This window comes from Cottoperca gobio, chromosome 12, assembly GCF_900634415.1.
Source record: "Cottoperca gobio chromosome 12, fCotGob3.1, whole genome shotgun sequence".
NCBI classification, from domain to species: domain Eukaryota; kingdom Metazoa; phylum Chordata; class Actinopteri; order Perciformes; family Bovichtidae; genus Cottoperca; species Cottoperca gobio.
In genome coordinates, this window is record NC_041366.1 from 1,292,885 (window position 1) to 1,316,500 (window position 23,616).

Consider the following 23,616-nt stretch of genomic DNA (forward strand, 5'->3'; position numbering starts at 1 on the left):
TCATGTGACCTATCAGTCGCGTTGAAGAAGGATTGAACTGCAACAACAACGAATATGGAGGTGCCTCCGTTCAACTTCACACCGGAGAGGTACTGGACGGAGGAGAAAGAGAGGGCGCTCATTGCGTTTTTCTCCAGTAAGTCAAACACTCTACAACAGCAACTTTTCATTCCATAAAAGTTGCTGTTTTCATCGATGTGTTGTCGCAAGCTGCAACAATTGGGGGCAACCGTTGCTCGACGAGACCGACGGCTGTTTGAAATGAGCGACACAAACAGATAACAGCAATGGCGTCGAGCAACTGGAGAGCAGTTAGCTGTTATTGTCCTAAAAATATGTCAAAAAAAAACGGCTTCTTGGTTACTGTTTCAAACGTTTCCCCTGCAGGTCTGAATATAAATAGATGATATTAACGAACTATGTTGGCTTTGTAATTTAACTTAAATCGCTTTGAAACGGAGTGAAGGGGGGAATTCCAACTCAGGTGTTCATCATTGTGTTATTACTCTATGCCTAACGTTATAATTCAATATTCACATTTTATAGTTACAGTGCTTATTTTAGTCTTATCTTAAACCCATTGCAGTCATTACACAATACTTGTTCCGAAACTATGGCACACCTGGTGATTGAAATTGCCCTCTTAATGTAATGAATAATGACTCCTGATGCTCCCACAGATTTTCCACATTAGGAAGATCCTAAAAATAACAGTCTTACACCTTACTAAAGCAACTTCACTTAGAGCTACACCACAATGACCCCCATACCACCACTTTTACAAGTACAGCACCCCTCTGATTAAAAGTCAGTGTACTATATATATGCTTTACCATGTATACTTATCAATGTTTCTGTATACCTTGTTGAGAGTAAAAGGAAAATCACAATCACAAGTAGACTTTTCCAATGCAGACTGAAAACATTTAGTTTGGACTTCAAACAGACTAACATACAGAATAAAGATTTGACTCAAATCATTTGATTTGAGTTTGAGTTTCCTTCAGCCATGTTTTTATCTGCATTAAACATTTTAAAATACTGATAGTTGTCTGTTATTTACTTATGATGGTGCCACTTTGCCAAAAATGTAAATACATTTAGGTAAAAAAGAAAACAATTCTCAAGTTGTTTCCCACAGTGTAAACCACTTAATCCATGGCAACATTGAAAACCCCTGGTTTAATCAATCTAATCTATATTTCAATTTCATATATCATATATATTTCAAATATTCAGTAATCACTGTGCCTTCCACTTGTTTATTTTGTCCACCTAACAGTCCAAAACTAACTAGCAGTGGCGTTTTTCTCAGCGAAACTGAATGAAAAATCTCTGAGTTCTTAAAATGGACCAACAAATAACAATAACAAAAATAAATGCTAAAGAAGCAGCGGTCAAGTATCTTGTTTTTTATTTTATTTCCCAGAGCACAGCTGTCTATGGAACCACAAGTCAGAGAGCTACAAGAACCGACAGCTGCGATGGAAAACTCTGGAACACCTGAGGATCCTTCTGTCAGCTCACCACCCACCGGTTCCTCTGACAGGTAAGACTGTGCTCAAATCCATTGATTTTCAAAGTTGCATTTTGTGTAGGAGCAAAACATCTAATGATAATATCTTTATTTTTATTATGCTATTCTGTTTTACTGTCCAGTGGAAGACATTAAGAACAAGTTCAAGAACCTTCGTACCACCTTTCAGCGTCAGTACAAAATGGTAAAAGCAAGCAAGGTGTGCAGGTCGGATGACGTGTTCGTGCCTCAATGGAAGCACTACCAGCAGCTGATGTTCCTGCAGGGCTGCTGGGACCAGGATGAAGGCCCTGATGACCAGCCCATCTCACCGCTGACTGTTCCACAGGAGGAGAGCCAGCCTGTCGTCTCCTCCCCGGGGCTGATCATCTCCTTCCTCCCCACCATGTCCACATCACCCACCTGCATCCCCTCCAACATGATGGTTAAATGTTACTGGACTGAAGAGAGGGAGCGTGCATTAATAGCGTTCTACTCCGGTAAACGAAACAATGATTCTAGATTAAAATTGATTAGTTGTTGCTAGGGATCGAATATGTTGAAGCCTTATTCATAACATTGACATTCAAATTCAAAATCCAAATGTTTTTGTTTTTTTGCATGTCTATTCATTCAGACTTGTGCGATCCAAACATTTCAAATAACTCCAGTTATTAAGTCCAAAAGTCAACATTTATTGAAAAAAGATAGTTGTAACAACATGTTTTTTTATCTAACCAAATATTCTTCCTCAATCCATATTTGTTGGCGATTAGCCTTTTAAAAACAACATTTGCTCATGCACCTTTATTCAGTCTAGCCAGTCTAGCAGCAATCTAACAGCATCATCAATTTAACTTATATAACAACAATAACAAAAAGAAATATGACAACAGATGTTCAAAGCTTCATTCGACATGACATTTGTTACAGCCCTAGTTGTTACCACAGGAGGTGTGGTATACAGAGACAAAACCTAATGATGGTTTAGATTCTTACGATGACAGTGTTTCATGTTGATGGGTGTTGTTCTTGTGTGTTGTTGTGCACAGAGCATCACTGTCTCTGGAAGAAGAAGTCTGAAAACCACAACAACCGCCAGCTCAGACTAAGGCTCCTGGAGGCTCTGAGGAGCCAGCTGTCTGACTACTCAGTGTCTTTCTCAGGTAATATCACAAGGTCGTCTTGTTTGAATGGTTGAGGCATACCCAACATCATCCCTATCAGAGTTTAATCCCTCTGGAGGTCAAAAGTACAATACCAGCAATATTTGCACATTCAGGAATTCTCGGTACAGTGGGTTACAACTTATGCTGGACCAACATTTTTATTACACATTCCATATTGTATCTTCATCCCTTAAACCAGGAGTCTTCAACATTCTTAAGGCCAAGGACCCCCAAACTGGTGTAGCGTGGAGCAGGGACCCCCTACTGTATTGTATAGAAGAGGCTTGAAGAGGTCCGTGCGACGGGGGGCGGTGCGTGGAGCAAATTTATTTTAGTTCACCCCTCTCCTTTCCTCCACTCTGTCTCTGACTGTAGGTGTGTGTGTCGGGAGTGAAGTCCCGCCATTCGCGAAACACAGCGGAGGAGGGAATGTGAATGCGCAAAGCAACAACACAAAAATAGTTGCGGACCCCCTGTTGAAGACCTATGCCTTTTAAACCATCCCATATCCCCCAGCAGTGTCCAGCCCCCAAAGTTAAAATCCACTGGTTTGAGATAATAGTTTTTTTGAAACGCGATTAGGCCTACTGTACATACAAAGTAAATGCAAAGACACAAATTTGCGCCAGGCATGCAAATGATGCGAATTACATGACAGGAAGACGCTGTGTTGCGAAAGTTGATCAGCGTTCAGATTCTCCTAACGACACTGACGTCCTGACGTGGTGGATTCAGAAATGCAGGAACACATATTGTATCTATCTGTGGGCACCCAGAGCTCTACGAAAGTATCTCATAGTTGTACTGTGACCGGACGAAATCCATGTCTACAAATGTATGTGTAGGCCTACTAACAATAACGCTGTTGGCATATTTATGTCTAAATTAGATTTATTTTAGGTTATTTTGAGTGTCGATGGAGCAGTTACAATGTTTGCATAGCCCTGATCCAAACTCCATTCAGAAAACAAGCGTTTTAAAAGCTGTTTGCTTGTCGTCTTGCCGACAGACCTGATAAAGCATCGGAATCCTTTTGATCTGTTTATTGCAAATAAAATCACAGCACAATCTGTTTATTTTGGGTTAATACTGTAGTAAACCATGGAGGTAAGTCCCTTCTCTCTCACAAATGATCCCGCAGTCAAACTCGCGTGAGTAACGCAACGACAAACATTTTGAAGGCACTTTTTAACAGATCGTTATCGGCTATTTTGAGATCCTTTGATTTACGTCAGCTGTCACACAGGTGTTTTTACTCGCAAGGCTTTCATGCACAGCAACACAACAAGTGCAGCCACCGACGTCAACTTTCCAACTCTCCGTGTGTGTCTCTCTCCACTCCTCGGAGCTCCATGTGTGTGTAAGAGCAGGGCCTGAGCTCCACCCGCAGCAAAACACCACACATCATAAACAGCAGCAAAACCCAGCATGAACCTGTTCATCTATGTTATTAACCTTATTTATGTGCACTTGTCTCCTTTCAGCTCATTGTGAGTCTCTTGCATTGTGTTGTCATGTATGGTGCGGTGTTTCACCACGGGCGGAGCCCCCAAGCTAAAAGCCAATAAGATTAATTTATTAATAAAATCTGCACAAAATATGTACTATGGACGAAAATAAACACTATAAATATAGTTTATTCAGGTAACCCAGGCAAAGGCTGCAATGAAGCAACAAACACTGTTAAAAGTAGAAATAAAGTCCAAAAGGATTACAGAAAGGGTTTGTTATTTCATACTTTGTTATTTAGAAAAAAAGGGTTACATCGGGACATCCCTAGCTAGCATACAGTTTGGGTCACAGTGTTGAGAATTTTTTACAAAATCTCATCAGGACAAAATATTAAAAGACAAACTACATTTATTTCAAATGAGGGACTTTTACAGCAGTTTAAAGATATATTGGACATTTCCCCCTTATTATCAGACAGGTGTTTTAATGATTACAAACTCAAAACATTGGTATCCCTTGAAAAATTTTAATAGTAATTTTACAGAACAACAAAGAGCCACTAACTAAAATCTGTTAGAAGGAACAACCGACACTATAATCTGAGAAACAAGTAATGGTAGGAGATGTGAGTATTTATTCAGGAGCTTGTGGAAAATGACTTCTTTGTTGCTGTTTTGCAGTTGAAGACATGAAGTGCAAGTTCAAGAACCTCCGGACGGTTTTCAACCGTGAATACAAGGTGGTCCAGGCCAGCAAGGTTTCTGACAAACTCTACGTGTCCAAATGGAAACACTACCAGCAGCTGCTCTTCCTCTGCGAGTCCTGCGACGAAGACGACAGCCTAGACGACCTGCAGACACTGATGCCACATGAAGTCAAGGATATGGAACATGGAAACCAAACTCCCTCTTCCCCCCTGAGCAGCTTCTCCTCCAGCTCCACCCAAATCAACAACATCAAGTTCAAAAACCCCTCCCTTTCCTCCAGCGAAACCAAAACAAACACCAGCGCTGCATACCAAATCTTCCTCTCTGCGTTACCAGACAATCTCAAACTAACCAGCCAATCAACTGCTTCCACATTCCCTGTGTCTCCGTCCATTTCACTACCGGACACCAAACCTTGTACAAACCCCTCCCTTCTAATCTCGGCTTCGGTTCAGCCCGACAGCAGAATCAACACCGACTCCCGCTGCCAGTGGAACGAGGCCAAAGTGCAGCAGCTCATATCATTTTACTCTGGTTGGTGGCATTGTTGAATTGTTTTAAGGCCCTGTTACACATATCTGTATGACAGAAACGTATGCCGGCGCATACGAAATATCGACAATAGGTTGACATAAATTAAGGGTAAGTTGTGATCGTTTGAAGGACGCAGACGTTACGGGAAACACGCCAGACATACGGCCCTGTCACACAGTTCCGTACGGCAGAAACATGCCGGCGTATATGAAAAGTAACTCAAACATTTGTCAGAGTCCAAATACGTCCAACTTTTCCACAGCGGTGTTGTAGCTGACGTATACATAACGAATACATAACAAATTATTATACGTATGTCAAACATTGATAGCTTATCACTTACTTATTTAAAACGTATCAGAGCGTCTGGCCAACAGAGCTGGAAAAGTGCCATCTGTTTCACGTCATGCTGATGCTGGAGAACGGCTAACATGCTGAACGCTAGCTGTACTGTAGAAACACGTTTAATAAGTTACTCCGTCGTCAGGCATAATGTGAACATAGGGTAGGAATAGGGTATCCACTCGTTATCAATAAGTTGGCTGTAGGGTTCACCGTCAGCCGACGTTGCCTATATCTAACGTTCCTCTAACGTAGTCACGTAGGTATTTACATACTCTATTTAGGTTGGTAAGTATTCACGTACTGTATTTACGTAGGTAAATATTCAACTACGTATTCCGTATTCACGCATGTCTAACGTAATGTAACGTCTGCATATCTTATGAAGCACACGTCGGGTACGCCCGGTAATTTTGAACATGCTCAAAACATCAGCGTTCAACAACGTACACCAGCGTAACACAGTGAGCTCTTAATGAATACTACGTATACCTTACCTTATATCAACGTACACCAGCGTAACACAGTGAGCTCTTAATGAATACTACTTATACCTTACCTTATATCAACGTACACCAGCGTAACACAGTGAGCTCTTAATGAATACTACTTATACCTTACATTATATCAACGTACACCAGCGTAACACAGTGAGCTCTTAACTGAATACTACTTATACCTTACCTTATATCATCGTACACCAGCGTAACACAGTGAGCTCTTAACGAATACTACTTATACCTTACATTATATCAGCGTACACCAGCGTAACACAGTGAGCTCTTAACGAATACTACTTATACCTTACATTATATCATCGTACACCAGCGTAACACAGTGAGCTCTTAAAGAATGCTACTTATACCTTACCTTATATCAGCGTACACCAGCGTAACACAGTGAGCTCTTAACGAATACTACTTATACCTTACCTTATATCAACGTACACCAGCGTAACACAGTGAGCTCTTAACGAATACTACTTATACCTTACCTTATATCAACGTACACCAGCGTAACACAGTGAGCTCTTAATGAATACTACTTATACCTTACCTTATATCAACGTACACCCGCGTAACAGTGAGCTCTTAACGAATACTACTTATACCTTACATTATATCAGCGTACACCAGCGTAACACAGTGAGCTCTTAACGAATACTACTTATACCTTACCTTATATCAACGTACACCAGCGTAACACAGTGAGCTCTTAACGAATACTACTTATACCTTACCTTATATCAACGTACACCAGCGTAACACAGTGAGCTCTTAATGAATACTACTTGTACCTTACCTTATATCAACGTACACCAGCGTAACACAGTGAGCTCTTAATGAATGCTACTTGTACCTTACCTTATATCAACGTACACCAGCGTAACACAGTGAGCTCTTAACGAATGCTACTTATACCTTACATTATATCAACGTACACCAGCGTAACACAGTGAGCTCTTAATGAATACTACTTATACCTTACCTTATATCAACGTACACCAGCATAACATAGTGAGCTCTTAATGAATACTACTTATACCTTACCTTATATCAACGTACACCAGCGTAACACAGTGAGCTCTTAATGAATACTACTTATACCTTACCTTATATCAACGTACACCAGCGTAACACAGTGAGCTCTTAATGAATACTACATATACCTTACATTATATCAACGCACCCCAGCGTAACACATATGTTCACTTTTCCGATCCGATGAAAAGATGAAAAGTCATACGGATATGTGTGACAGGGCCTACAGATAAATGGCTGTGCAGGTGTGGACAGAGCAGGCTTGATTGATGTCTAGCTTTGTTTCACGTTTTAATAAGAGACAGCATATGTTCTTATGAATCTTTATAGAGGAATCATTTATTAACTAGGGAAGCACCATGTGCATATTGATACTGAGTTATTTTTTCCACTTGACCAAACAAATCTTAGTGTAGTGCCAGTTTTCCTGGGTAACCCAGCGATGGCTATAACTTTCTACATATGGACTGCCTTTTTTATGTAGTACTTTTCTAGTCTTTGCGATCACTCATAGTGCTTTTTACAACACAAGTCAGCATTCACCCATTCACACACACATTCACACAGAGGAAGAGGCTACTCATCTACTCATAAGTAGTGATAAACATTCACACACACTCACACAGGGTTCGGCATCTTGCAGGGTACAGGGATCGAACCACTGACCCTGCGATTGGTGGATGACCACTCTGCTTCCTGACCACATCTTTTTCACACATGTAGTAGTACTCCCCAACAAAAGACTTTGATGTGTAAAATCAGTGTAGTGTTTTGTGAATACAGCCACAGATCAGTTTACCCTGTGATGAATCAGTATCTGGTTGTTGGTTTCTAAAGTTGCTGGTATTATGTAACCAATTTGGAGGGATGTGAGAGGAATAATACTAATAATGTGCTTTTTCCTAGGGCACAGCTGTCTGTGGAACCACAAGTCAGACAGCTACAGGAACAGGCTGTTGAGACAGAGCCTGTTGGAGACGCTGAGCAGCCTTCTGTCTGACAGTGAATCCGTCCCATTCACAGGTAACAGTGATGCTTCTTTGTGTTATAGTGCCCTATTTTACACCAGGCGCAAAGCGGTGCAACTACCATTGCTATTTTCAGCCCGAACACACATTTTTCCCGCCCAGCATCCACGTTGTGTAAAGACCAAATGTACTTGCACCCATCTGTGTGCCCATGGATGTGTTGGTCTTGAAATTAGGTGTGGTCAGTTATCTTAAAGCAGTAGAAAGCAATAGCGCCATTGACCAACAAAAACCTGGTCTAAAGTCAATGGCACATTATTCTCTTGCTATTCTATCTTAAAGGGTGCATTATTCAGATAGTTAGATTGCTCATATGCAGTCAAATGGAGTTTTTGATGGGACAGAGGATTGGGAGACGATGCAGAAGGTCTGCATACATCTGTTTGTTTGTGTGCGATCCATTTCCTCAGCAGGAAACTGCTCGGTTCTCCACTTGCCAAATCTGCCATTTAAATATTAATACACAAGGTGCAGGCGCACCTTACTTTTACAGGGATTGGAAGATGATAATCTGATTGGTTTAATTCATGTTATGCCCAAAACACACTTTTGATTAATCACGAGACTAAATACAACCCCATTGCTCATTGCGCCTTACTTTTTCCCCAGATAATTTCCTTTAATTAGCAATGCACTCTAACCACACACTATGAGCTATAGTTTGTTTGAAGCTGTGACAATAACATCAAGAAAAATACTTCATAAATCTCATGAGACTGTACTAGAGCAAACAAAAAACACATCCAATCACATTGGGATCTTAACAAAATAATTCTTTACACCATTTCCCCAAAGTGGTTTTATCTGTTGAGGCTAACAGTTACTGTGAATTTTCATTCTTCAGTGGAAGACATAAAGACAAAGTTCAGGAACCTGAGAACCATCTTCCAACGTGAACACAAGGCGGTGAGCTCAAACAAAACCTGTGGTTCAGAAGACTTTTACCTTCCCAAGTGGAAACACTACCGCGAGCTGATGTTCCTCTGCGACTCCTGCGATGAGGACGAGCGGCATGAAGACCTCCACTTCCACGAACCGCAGGAGTCTGCTCTCCTCCACCTGGAGAGCCAAGCCCTTACCAGCCATTACCACAGCACCAACCAATCTGCTACCAAACTGATCATCACATCACAGAGGCTCAAAGCCCCTCCCTCGCCTACTCCCCCAGACTCCCAGCACTCCTCCCCCTCCTCATCCCCCTCAACACCGTCCTCTCACGCTGACAGCAGAGTGTCAGGACACAAGCGAGCGAGCCGTCACGTCCCGCCCACCTCCAGCGAGCTTTTGGACCTCATGAGGACGTTCTGTCAAAGCCAAATGGTGTCAGAGCACGCAGGGTTTCTAAAGTACGTGGATGAGTGTCTAAACGAGTCACCACCAGACAAAGTGAAGAGACTGAAGAAGAAGATAATCGAGACGATACACAGCATGTCGGAGGAGGTTTAGTGTTTCAGTTTTTTTTTTTTATTATTCCTATAGCTTCCTAACAGCTATGATAACATTACTCACCACCTGTCATATCATTCTATTGGACCTGGTTAGAAACCTTTATAAGGTTCTAACAGGGTCAGCATCTGTCTCCAAAACCCCCCATTGAAGAGAATGTTACAATAAAGCCCTCTACACACATTCAATGGCAGATTAGCTTCAGCTGTAGTTTGTCTGGGGAGAGAGCAAAGACACCAAACCTACCAAACCTTTCAGCAGCACTACCTTTGGGTTTTACACCTCACAGCTTCGCTCAATTTCATCTTTTGATCTCGTACAATAATTTGATAATGTAAAAATATTTGGGGTCATGTCCGTATATCGTACGATACATTTATTATCGTTACAGACATACCTATGATGGAGAAAACGCTAATGCAATTTTTCAGAGTTCCTCATACTGTAAAATGGCACCTTAAAATCACAACACAAAGGAAGGCTACAGCAGTCGCACAGGGCTACCAGATGTGAGATGCAGATCCTAAAGTCTACTACAAACACCACCTTAAAATGACACGACAATCGTGAATATCATTCACAGAAATTATATTCAACCATTTTTATATTTCTAGCATAGAAATGATGGACAAACTGAAATAAGACAGGTTGAAAAAAACTAAAGTCGTGTTTCCACCGCATGGTACGGTTCACTCGACTCGATTGGCCTCTCAAAATTTCGTTTCCGATAGTACCGCCTCATTGTAGGCGGGATGGTCAGCTGATCTCCATAACAACGCTGCTTCGAACTGCCGTGTAAACGGGAGACTCGCTGAATTATTTCATAGCCAACCAAACAGAGGAACATCTGCACTCTATCAATTGTAAGGCGAGGTGCAAGTGCGTCCCATGTCTGAAATATGATATTAAATATAATATACACACAATACACTCAACCCTCACTTGATGCTCACTTTTTCAAATATCGCTTCAAAACGGTATTCGGAGCTCAATGTATCCCACAATTCACCACGGCCTACTACCAACACCACTCCAGTTTTAGGACTGACAGAACAGCTGGTTACACTTAACAATCTGTTCATCTAGATGGGACTGATAATAATAATAATATTGTATATTTGACACTCAAGGTAAATATGAAATATTATGTTCTATCAAATATTATGAGAGATATGTTTCGACCTTAAAAGTTTTATCAGACACACTCCATCAAAATGTCTGACCTATGTGCCTTTACTGCATTTAATGTCTTTATTAATTGTATTGCTTGATATTTGAGTGAGTGATGGGATGTCTTTATTAATCAAGCGTGTCCCAATGAGCTGTGATAAACGTCCACACGCTGATGGGCTTAAAGGGGCCTTGTGGAGTTTTCTTGTCACTAAACTCATGTGTATCCTTCAGGTCGAACAAACGTGTTGAATGCACTTCCTCCTTTCAGTATTCATCTTTCCTGCCTTTGCTGACACATTGCAGCAAATATTGGTGTATTACCAGATAACCATAGGCAGGAATGTGTATCACGTCACCCACATGCATGTGCATCCTCATTGGAATGCACCAGATAAGCAAAACATGGAGCCACTCATAGAAAAAGTGTTCCACAGCGCTACTAGAGGTCAAAAACTCCACTTGGTACCTTAACAGGCACTTGGGCACTATAGAAATGACCAGAACTACATCACAAAAGAAGGAACTCCAATACTTGCGAATACAGCAAATGTAGGTATTGCTATAGACCCTAAAAAACGTTTACAGCTGCACAGTCTATAGCCACTGTGAGACTATAATGCTCATCACACGGCAGAAAAAAAGAACTTTGCTGTTCATTTTAGGCTGTCGAGGTCAGCTCTACGTTGTCAGAGTTGGCTCAACTTCAGTGTAAACTGGTCTTTGTCTGGCTCAACTGGACATTCAGCTAATAACACTGCATAATATTGACTTGCCAAAGGTAACATCTTAATGCAAACCATAGCATGTTAACATGCAGAAGTTATCATCTCAGTCATAATAGAGGCGTCCTGTCACGAACCAAAGTTAGTGGAAGAAGAAAGGTAGGGAACCAAAGCCATGTCAACTCATTCTGGAAAACCTGCACTGTAATAGATATATAATAATAATACATTTTATTTGTATAGCGCTTTTATAAAAACTCAAAGACGCTTGACAGTAAGTAAAATAAATATATGTGTGTATATATATATATATATATATATATATATATACACATGTGTGTAGAATAGTAATCAAATGTAACATTTATGTTTGCTTGCCTTCATTATTTAACATATTGTGATGTTAATGGATAAATAACCTATAACATTTAGGTTCTGTAACTTTGCTGAGGCTCAGGAGGTAGAGTCCACCAATTGGAGGGTCAAAGGTTCGATCCCCAACCCCTGCAGTCAGCATGTCGAAGTGTCTTTGGCAAAGATACTGAACCCAACAATGATGGCCAACGGTGTGTGTGAATGGGTAAATGCTGACATGTGTTGTAAAGCGCTTTGAATGATCGCAAAGATTGGAAAACAGCTATATAAAAGCAGTCCAATTACCACTTTAAATAGTCTGAAGAAGTTACATGTACCTCTTTTTTTTTGTAAACTTGTAGTGGTATTACTATTATCTCATTATCTGCTGCACAGCTGTAAAATAATATATTTCAAGTGTATAGGCCTGCAAATAGCTATCTTACACAAAACTGCATGTAATGACTTTTTTTTTTTTTCATATTTATATTTGAATTATTTGATTGGTGTTTGTACATGTTTCTTTAAATTTGACTCAGTGCCTTATCAGGATCTGTGTAACTGTAATCCAGTAAATGTGCAGGAAATTGTCTGAACGTCGGACTTAACATGTATATTATTATTAAATGTTCATGTATAAAATATAATGACCAGCAGAAGAAGTGTAATGTTTTTTGTATTTTTTTCCCCCTCCAGTTTTCCTGGAAAACCTACACCGATAATCATATTTATGTTGTGAGATCATCTTCACAAATCACCACTACTTTCACCGGGGTTAAAGTTCACTGGTATTATTGAAAATAATAACTTTACAGGTCGCTTGACTCATTAACTTAAAATAAAAATAAAATACTGTGTAATAACATCGAATTGAAAGGAAAGTGGGTACCTTCACTTCCTCACCATAAAGCTTTTTGATAATGTAAAATGCATCTTCTGTATTTGCAATGATATTTTGAGCTGTCTTTAGGAAAAGTTTAATGTAATTCTTATGCACACCTCTGGATGGCGAGCTCGGATAACATACTACGTACTCTGCTGTCTCCTCTTCAGCACTGGCCTTCAGAAACAACAGCTCTGTGGTTGACAAAATCTACTCTTAGTGAGTAGTGAGAGTACGTATTATACTGTACCAGTTGTGTGAGAGTTTGTAAATGGCTGTTTGATATAGTTTTGCTGTTGTTAAATTTTACATTTACTTAATTGAACAACAATATAACAATATATGGGTTTATCACTATGACCTTTTACATACAATAAACCATCTTATCATTTTTAATGCTGATGTTGAATTGTCGATTATAGCCACTTTAATGAAGTTGACCTGTAGACAGAATGTGATGTGTTCAATATAATAGTTCAAGTGTCATTAGACAAGGCAAGGCAAGTTGATTTATATAGCACATTAACAACCAGGCAATTCAAAGTGCTTTACAAAAACATTAAAACATAAGAAAAGAAAGACATTAACAGTCAATATAAAGCCAAGAGAATATAATTAAAAACAAGCTAAAGTAGAATAAGTCAGGTATAAAACACAAGAATAAATGTTACAGTGCTGTGTAAGATGTGAATAGTTATTTGATTTATAAAAAGCAGCAGGAAACAGAAAAGTCTTCAGCTATGATTTAAAAGAAGTGAGAGTTGCAGTTTTCTGGGAGTTTTTCCTGAAAAGCTGAACGCTGCCTCTCCATGTTTAGTTTTCAGGGGACAGAAAGCAGACCTGAACCAGACGACCTGAGAGTTCTGCATGGTTCATAATGTAGCAGAAGAACAGAAATGCATTGTGGCCCTAAACCATTCAGTGCTTTATAAACCAGCATTAGTATTTTGAAGTCAATTCTTTAAAAGACAGGAAGCCAGTGTAAAGAGCTCAGAACTAGAGCGACGTAATTCACTTTCTTGGTGTTCGTGAGGACTCGAGCTGCAGCGTTCTGAATCAGTGGTAGCTGTCTAATCTACGTTTTAGTGAGACCTGTAAAGACACTGTTACAGTAATCGAGTCTACTGAAGATAAATGCATTGACAAGTCTTTCCAAATCCTGCTGAGACATAAGTCTTTAAATCCTTTATATATTGTGATTGTGATAGTAGGCTGAATTTGTTATTGTCTTAATGTGACTGTTGAAATTCTTCATTAAAAAACTTTTAATGTTCCTCCTTGCATCTAAAAACAATTTCTTCCGTTTTCTCTTTGTTTAATTTTGTTGTTTTCTATAATCTATAAATCTATAAGCACCAGTGTAAGCATGTAAGAAAAAAAGGCCCCAGAATGGAGCCTTGAGGAACTCCACATGTCATATTTGTCCACTCAGATGTGTAATTACCTATAGAAACAAAGTAGTCCTTGTCCTTTAAATAGGATTCAAGTCAGTTTAGTACTGTGCCAGAAAGTTCCACCCAGTTTTCAAGTCGGTCTCGTGATATGTTGTGTTCTACTGTGTCTGACATTTTATTAGTCACATCTCTGTTACAGTTTTGAAGCAAGCCTGGATGCAGTGGTACACAGGTACTGCTTTAGCATATTAAAACAAACCTCTGAGTTCCGTTGTCAGACGTAACATCAGTAATGACATTTACCTCAACTAATTATTTTCCTGACCTCACATCCTTTTTTTGTGAAGCTTGATGGTACAAGTGTTCCAACTCTTTGAAGTATATAAACTTGTCGTAAAATGCTAGTTTCAACTTGATGAATACCACCTGTTCATGAGTAGGATCATAAGCAAAATCATCAGCACCCCTAAATTGCCATATATAACTTAATGAAAGACCACGAAAAGACACAGAAATTATCATGAAGTCATTATCATGACTCTTTTGCAAACTATTGGCTGCTGAGCTGTTTATGCAGTGGTTGCATAGGTCAAGTTTTGTACTGAACGTAACAGTTTGAACTAGCAACTGACTGGATATACTGCTGAACTGAAGACAGTCAGAATGATTTCCAAACATCACAGCGTTAGGAATGGTGATATGATTACTAAGCTTATTTATTTCCAAAAAATGAACACAATACATTTGCTTGCATAGTCTGTGACTATTATGAATCTTTGAACCAAACTGAACAAAATGATTTAATCAGTAAAGCGATTTGTAATTGCCACATCTACTGATTTCCTTGTCCTGACACTAAAGGCCCCAATGCTTGTTTTGCTTTTAAGTGGACGGACCATCTAATAGCATTATGACACCCTTTCCAACATTGGAATGGGGAGTCAACCATTTCTGTACACGGTAGCGTAGCGACCTACTATGTATGGAACGTGTCCTCCAAGCAGGTGTCCTCAGCTGTCAGTGTACGCATCCATTTGGGAGTTTAAATGAGGCTTTAGTTAGCTAATCACTTATTAATGTATATGGACCATATATTAGCATTAGAGTTGTAACATAGCCTTCATTTGCGCACAAGGGCCAGAAGCACTGTGTTGAGTGTTTGTCATGAAATGTAACTAATGTACAGGCTTTAAAAAAAAGAAAAAATAGAAAAAGTGAACATGCTAGCATGCCGATGTTAACCAATGTTAGAATTTAGCTCAAAGCAGTAGCCTACTGTGCTTAAGTACAGCACCACATGGCTGTAGACTACATCTCAGTGCAACATCATGATGATCTTTGGGAGACTCTCTGAATGTGTGTGCCGTTTCCCGATCTATATGATTTCTTGTTGAGACTAAGACAAGTGAAAGACAGAATTATTGGAGAGAAATCGAGGAGGCAGTGGGATGCTATAAAGGCTATCAAGCAGCATTTTCAATCTGACCATTCAGAAGTGCTACAAACGATCTATAAAACGTTATACTTGATGGCTGGACAACATATGAACGTATGTCACACCTGAGTCTGATAATCTAACAGCAAACGTAAACTCTGGTTGTCTGTTTGTTGTGAACCATGTAAACGATTTGATCTACCAGACAGTTTGTGGTTCCGTCTGTTCTCCATAGTAATCTGGTTCCAGTGTGAATGGAAACAGTGTCAGACCTACTGCTGGAGAGTTGAGCTGAGCTGTGAAGGATTGGATTACAACTCATCAGCACACACACAGAAAACGCTTCGTTTCCAGTCTTGTGTACCTCTTTTATTTGGTTCTTTTCTTTTTCCATTTAATACAATTCTCTCTTTCCTATTTGTTTCCTTCCCTCATTATTCCCATTTCCTTTCTTTATTTCTTCCTAAAATTTTTCTTCCATCTTTTCTTTTTATTTCTTGATTTCTTCCTTTATTCTATCCTTCCTTTCTAATTTATTCATTCCTTCTTTCCTACTTCTCTCTATTCTTTCTTTCATTATTTCTTTCTAACTCCTTCCCTTTTTTTTCTTTCCATGCCTTCCTCTCCTCTTTTGTCCCCCTCTCTCTCCCTCTCTGTCTGTCTCACTCTACCTCACTCCACCTCTGTCTCTGTCTCTATCTTTTCTTTTCGCTCAGTGAGTCGCAGTAAATCCTATTGTGATGCTAAACTGCATTTCGGAAGAGAGATAGAAAGAGAGAGAGACAGACAGAGAGGGACAGAGAGGGAGAGAGAGCACTTTTGGATTTCTGTTAGAGCGGATCTGATCTGACCTTCGTTCATCTGGAAGTTTTAAGACTTTCTCCTCTCATTAAACTTTTTAACCTTCTCCGAAGACTCCTGTGGGTGGTTTTGGGGTGCTGTTGGAGTCTGTTTGCCGGAGAATCCGCCGCTCTCTGCACTTCAGGAATGCACTTTGCAGGAAACGCAGCTCGGTGCTCGGACACCTCCTTCTTTGCTTTTTCTTCTGGAGAAGTTATAAATGAATGAAGGAAATGCGCTCTTGAAGGAGAAATCGTTTTCTGCAGTCCGTTTCCCCCCTCCTCAGTCTGCCGGGCCGCAGCCGGGCTTAAGACAGAGGAGCCCGGAGAGAGCGCTCCCTGGCCGGGCATGGAGAACGGCGACCGGGCGGGGCTCCAGCAGGCGGCGGGCGGAGGAGGAGGAGGCGGCGGCTGGGTGCTGGTGGAGGCCCGGCTGCAGGGGGGAGCGCCGTGGGGCTTCACCTTGCAGGGCGGCCTGGAGCACGGAGAGCCTCTCATCATCTCCAAGGTACGAGACTGTTCCTCATTGTGTCTTCTTATTACATGTTACACATGTCATGTATGATTTATTTACCTCTGACATCAATCCCACTATAATACACTACTGTTCAGTGTCTGTATGATATAATATAGGCCTAATATAATAACAATTTGCATTATAGTCAAACTATTTATTTTTGTTATCTACAAGACTAATATTTGTTTAGAATGTATACATACTGTAATGAATCTTTTTATGGTAAAATATAAATACAAACACAATAGATAAACCATTCCAAATTCCAAATAAAAGGCATGCATTTTTATTATTATTTCTGTAAGTTCTAGTGCTTAAATATCAAAAGTAATTTAAATAGCCTCCTTCTGACCAATAGTAAGTTTCAGAAGAGATATTAAAAATTAAATAAAAATCAAAGCAATAGAGGCAGAGATATTCTGATTTATGGGTCAAGCTAAAAAAAAGTGGAACCTAGCCTAAATTTCCCATAATTCTGATAGCATCATTTCATTAATCTGACCCTGAAGATGGGTTATTTTCTCAGACTTTAGAAAGCTCTCTGCGGGACATTAAATAAATTAGTTATAACCTACTCCAGACCTGTATTTGCAGACAAGTTAGCATACATTTAATATTTAAAATGACTCTCTAATTTAGAAACTGTAAATGGAATTAATTTAGTTGATTATGATTTTGTGACAATGCTTTAATGCCTGACTGACATCCCTGTTGACATGTTTCAGTTGACAAGCCCCTCGCTGTAGCTGCTAAGCTAGTGTTAGCTTCCCTCTGAATCCTGATATTCTTGATTCCAGTTTCCGCAAATAACACAATGTGAGCAGCTAACGCTTGATTGTTTATTTAGACAAAGACTCACAGCACACTTCCTGTCTTTTCAAACCTCAAAGGGATACATAGAGTGATGTTCTTCCTTTACAAAACCATCTTTTGTCAAAGCACCATTCCCCAACCACTCATCCCTGCAACACCTAACTATAACTCAACCTGAGACCTAAACCCAGTTTAGGGAGGCAGTGCAATGGGAAGCACATGGGGAAAAAATATTTGACAGGAAAACTTGTCCACTCAAATTTTGAAGAATAACATGCAGAGAGTTGACTCACAGAACATAACATCAATTAACTATAACCTACAAAACAGTTGTTATTTCAGCCAGAAAGATCAAAAATCAATTAATGAATAATTATTTGACCTCTTTTAGCCTGTTAAGGCATCATTAATAATTAGAGTTATAGTGTGGCAATGTGATTTGGATTTAAAAATGATGAATCATTCAGCCCTGGCTTGGATAGGGGCTGGTATGGTGAGTATGCTTTTTGTATTTTACTGACTGCTGATGTGTCATGCTATCTTATTAGCTACAACTACTGTAATAAGAAAAGTGATCACTATTGATTTCCTCTCTGTCCGTACAGCAATGGTGACCTAATTAGATTAAAATGCAAATCAGCAGGCTGGTGCTGGTGTGTGTGTGTGTGTGTGTGTGTGTGTGTGTGTGTGTGTGTGTGTGTGTGTGTGTGTGTGTGTGTGTGTGTGTGTGTGGAGGTTATTCTGGGACGGAGGCCAAACTGCTGTAAAATAGGACAAGAATGTGAATTATGTGTTTTCCTGGGTGCTTTTGAACACACTAATGCATTTATTTTCTACTGTGATTATACAGTATATCTCAAAAGTGAGTACACCCTTTAGATTTTTGCAAATATTCTGTTATATCCTTTCAGGGGATAACATTATCCTACTGAAACTTTGATATAACTTAAAGTAGTCAGTGTGCTGCTTGAATAACAGTATAGATTTATTGTCCTTTGAAAATTACTCAGTACACAGCTGTTAATGTCTAAACAGCTGGCAACAAAAGTGAGTACACCCCATAGTGAACATGTCCTAATTGTGCCCAATGATGTTGTTTTCCCGCCCTGGTGTCATGTGACTCGTTAGTGTTACAAGGATTCAGGTGTAAATGATAAGCAGGGCTGTTAAATTTGGTGTTTTGGGCACAATTCTCTCTGAATGCTGGACAACATGGCACCTCATGGCAAGGAACTCTCTGAGCGGCTGAAAAAAAGGATTATTGCGCTTCACAAAGATGGCCTTGGCTATAAGAAGATTGCCAACACCATGAAAATGAGTTGCAGCACAGTGGCTAAGATCATACAGCGGTTTTCCAGGACAGGTTCCACTCGGAACAGGCCTCGCCAGGGTCGACCAAAGAAGTTGAGTCCACGTGCTCAGCGTCATATCCAGAGGTTGGTTTCCAAAAATAGACGTGCGAGTGCTTCCAGCATTGCTGCAGAGGTTGCAGAAGTGGGATGTCAGCCTGTCAGTGCCCAGACCATACGCCGCACACTGCATCAAATCGGTTTGTATGGCCGTCGCCCCAGACAGAAGCCCCTTCTGAAACCGATGCATAAGAAAGCCCGCAAACAGTTTGCTGAAGACAATGAATCCAAGAACATGAGTTACTGGAACCATGTCCTGTGGTCTGATGAGACCAAAATAAACCTGTTTGGGTCAGATGGTGTCCGGCGTGTGTGGCGGCACCCTGGTGAGGAGTACCAAGACAAATGTGTTTTGCCTACAGTCAAGCATGGTGGTGGCAGCATCATGGTCTGGGGCTGCATGAGTGCTGCCGGCACTGGGGAGCTGCATTTCATTGAGGGACACATGAATTCCAATATATACTGTGACATCCTGCAGCAGAGCATGATCCCCTCTCTTCGGAAACTGGGCCGTAGGGCAGTTTTCCAACATGATAATGACCCTAAACACACCTCCAAGATGACAACGGCCTTGCTGAAGAAGCTGAAGGTTAAGGTGATGGACTGGCCAAGTATGTCTCCAGACCTAAACCCAATTGAGCACATGTGGGGCATCCTCAAGAGGAAGGTGGAGGAGTGCAAGGTGTCCAACATCCGTGCGCTCCGTGATGTCGTCGTGGAGGAGTGGAAGAAGATTCCAGAAGCAACCTGTGCAGCTCTGGTGAATTCCATGCCCAGGAGGGTTAAAACAGTGCTAGATAACAATGGTGGTCACACAAAATATTGACACTTTGGGCACAATTTAGACATGTTCACTATGGGGTGTACTCACTTTTGTTGCCAGCTGTTTAGACATTAACAGCTGTGTACTGAGTAATTTTCAAAGGACAATAAATCTATACTGTTATTCAAGCAGCACACTGACTACTTTAAGTTATATCAAAGTTTCAGTAGGATAATGTTATCCCCTGAAAGGATATAACAGAATATTTGCAAAAATCTAAAGGGTGTACTCACTTTTGAGATATACTGTATAACATTTCACTGGAATCATATCTAATACGATTAAATGTGACTAATAAATGGATTAATTGATTGATAATTAGATTAGTATTAGCACCATTCTCTATGTTTGACCCAACATATTCCTGATGTCTGACTGTCTGTCAGTTTGACATTCAGCCTCTTTGTATTTCTCAGTTTGGCCAAATTTTTCTGTCTTTATACTTTCTCTCCATTTCAGTCTCTGTCGTTTTCTGTTTGTATGTTTCTACACATGCAACTAATGTCTCTCTTTGTTGTCTGTCTCTTTCTCTGTTCATACTAAATCTGAAAACACAGGGAAAACGATACGAGTCCACACTAGTTTCCAGGTCATTCTTATGAAGCTCTACATCCACACTGAATGTCTTCTTCCTACTCTTTTAGTCAACAGAGAACTGAACAATTGGTCCACTCCAACATGTGTTGACCAGTGGGACAGACAGTCTGGGTGCTGTGCTGTGTCTCAGCTGGTTAAACCTATTTTCTTTCACCTAAACTGTGTTTAAATACACACAAAGTTTCAAGTTTTAGCCAATGGCCCTTTCCCCACCCCCCACCCCTACTTCTTGGACCCCGCCCTTCTTTGAACTCATCCTATATTTTGATGTATGTCAAAAATATATCTGTAAAGTCTTGTGACTGCATCTTGCACGATTGTGCCGCTATCTAGCAGGGACTAAAGCTATCCACAGACAGACAGACAGACAGACAGACAGACAGACAGACAGACAGACAGACAGACAGACATAATAAATAACCTGGTAAAGTACTCAAGACCTTTTCTGTTGTAGGTTCAGCTACAGTAGGAGTTTCCAGGAGACATTTTGCCATGATGACACACACAGACACACACAGACACAAAGTGAAAACAACACCAGCCACACGCTGAAGAGCCTTGGCACCCTCAGCTTGTTTATCACCAGTGCAGTGCATTTCTTGTGGTTCTGAGCCGGGGTCAGAGGTCGCAGTGAAGGTTTCTGTTAATCCAGACGGTTCAACTCAGGTTAAACAATCTTAATGAGTCTTAATCTGAAGGTCTCATGACTGGCATCAAACTGGATGTGTGCAACAACACTGCCAGGGTTACACATTCAAAATGAAGGGGATTTGTTAAGCTGCAACCCAAAGTCCCTACTGCCTATTGGTTCAACTTTGATCTACTCTGCTTACGGTAGTTGTGTAATTAGTGTAGCTCTATCACAGTTCTGAAAACTTGTACCCGACCTGAAAAATATCCATGACTCCAGAAAGAAAGTGTTTATCATTGAGTGTCTCTAGTCATTTTGAAGATCCTGGTCCATTGCTTCATCCAGTACTAAAAACAGCTTGGAAAACCTGTGACTGGTCCATTCCAAAGCTCCACTGGACAGTTTACCTCAGCCTTCATTGATGTTTTTCTGTTTCAAATTGATCATAAAGATCTCAGCTCAGTTTTGTATAGCAACATCTGCTACTCATAGAATCTGGGGTTATGATTTGTAACCATCGTTTTCTGTAGAAAAGGGCCAGTAGTACAACTGACACAATCTCTTAAAATGATGAATGATGGACAATCATTCAAGTCTGCGTGTTGATTGGTTGACCATAGTAGAGTTTGATTTTATGACATTTGTCCTTATGATACGTTCTAGAAAATTGCTGATTACATCACATGGCTCAATTAAACTTATATTGCATTAGTAATAAGCAATATGACAAAGTGATAGACATAATATTAGGTTTGATTATAAACGGACAAACAGAGCCATAAGTGTCTAATCGAGGCCGGAAACATGAAGGGGATAACATTTCCGTAGAACGCCTGCATTACAAACAAAGGTGTGGTTTGAAAGTCGTGGGTGTTCACCAGTCAGGGACGTGCGGTCAGGGGAGGCATCATGAAAAGTAAAAATACAAATAACAATAAAATTTATATTTGTCCACTGGTCTGTGCTATAAATGCATTTTCTGTATGATACCAATAATACTGATAATTTTTATAGTCAAAATCGCTGAATCTCCGTATTCTCTGTTCAGATACAGGAGAAATGCGAGCTGAGCCTCACCACAGATTGCTCAATCCCTTGCAAACTAGGTTGAGTGCATGTATTTGGTGCGTGCCTGATGCTATCTCACTGTATGTCCCAAATATAATGTTTACAGACACTTTTATTATGCTTCCTGACTTTCCGTAGTCCAGTTAATATATGTAATGTATGTGTGTAACATATTTAGTCTTGCTGATGTGACATAAACCACAGTGAGAAGACACCAGGTGAGTACTACTCTGCCGCACTAGAGAGGGCGCACGTGAGCCCACAGGTTCGTGTAGCTGCTGTTCTTCTACCAGAGACTGTAGCGCCAACAAGCTACTGCTAGCTAACATCAGAGTCAGGTGCTACTGCTAGCTAACATCAGAGTTAGGTGCTACTGCTAGCTAACATCAGAGTCAGGTGCTACTGCCAGCTAACATCAGAGTCAGGTGCTACTGCTAGCTAACATCAGAGTCAGGTGCACTGTAGCACCGTTTACTTTAGTTTGTTTCTCCGACTGACTAAGAGAAAACAATCCAATATTTAAATTAAAAACTACATCTTGACCTTAAATAAAATATTATTTTGTTAATATTGCAGTCTGTATTAAAAATTGGCCAAATGTGCACCTTACCTGTGTGTGTATAAAGAATGCTGATATGAGATATGAAAAATAACCAGTAGTCAATGTTCATGCTGCCAAGAAAATGGTGTATAAACTACTCAGTTGGGTTCATATATTGACTTAGTCTCTAGCGTGGGTCAGGATATCGAGTCCTCTGTGGCTTTAATTATTTTCTATGTTGCCTTAATTAGATATTGACAGTGTAGTGACAGACCAGAAACAAAAGTAACTGGCTGTGTGGTATTTGTCTTAACCATTAGGTCACCACAATGCTCCACTTCAATTTTTTCCAACTCCTTTAGAGATGTTTTAGAAATATTCACCTCTAATTATCCTTTAGATGAAACAATCTAAAAAGGAAAAATCACTCTTTGGTTGAACCGCGCCTAACTCACGTCCACACCAAATCCTTAACCTGTGATGTAAGGTCAGATGTAGATATTGCTTCATTGTAAGTTGTCACAAGCCAACAAGGAACAACTGCGCTATTCAAAATCAATTCAGGAACAGAGTACATTTTCTTGGCGAAGCCCCCAACTGCTGTCTGATGATATTTTCCCAAATCACACAGTCTTTATTGATTAGAGGAGGTGTGTTGTTTCAGTCACGGTATGAACAGGCT

The 23,616-nt window shown here is 40.2% G+C and overlaps 1 protein-coding gene across 1 annotated transcript; it reads left to right on the forward strand.

Moving 5' to 3' along the window:
- Positions 1–3: 3 nt before the first annotated feature.
- Positions 4–12,798, forward strand: LOC115017201 (uncharacterized). The gene is made up of 7 exons (XM_029445470.1): positions 4–136; positions 1,430–1,549; positions 1,660–2,016; positions 2,569–2,682; positions 4,818–5,378; positions 8,168–8,284; positions 9,134–12,798. Exons 1-7 carry the CDS (start codon positions 55–57, stop codon positions 9,733–9,735), a joined length of 1,953 nt encoding a protein of 650 aa, XP_029301330.1. The 5' UTR covers positions 4–54; the 3' UTR covers positions 9,736–12,798.
- Positions 12,799–23,616: the final 10,818 nt, after the last annotated feature.

What these genes read in the sequence shown, in the direction of transcription:
- LOC115017201 (XM_029445470.1), top strand. Translation starts at nt 55, where the DNA reads ATGGAGGTGCCTCCGTTCAACTTCACACCGGAGAGGTACTGGACGGAG. An exon ending in GCTCATTGCGTTTTTCTCCA is followed by an intron (nt 137 to 1,429) that starts GTAAGTCAAACA and finishes TTTATTTCCCAG; the next exon opens with AGCACAGCTGTCTATGGAAC. An exon ending in GCTCATATCATTTTACTCTG is followed by an intron (nt 5,379 to 8,167) that starts GTTGGTGGCATT and finishes GCTTTTTCCTAG; the next exon opens with GGCACAGCTGTCTGTGGAAC.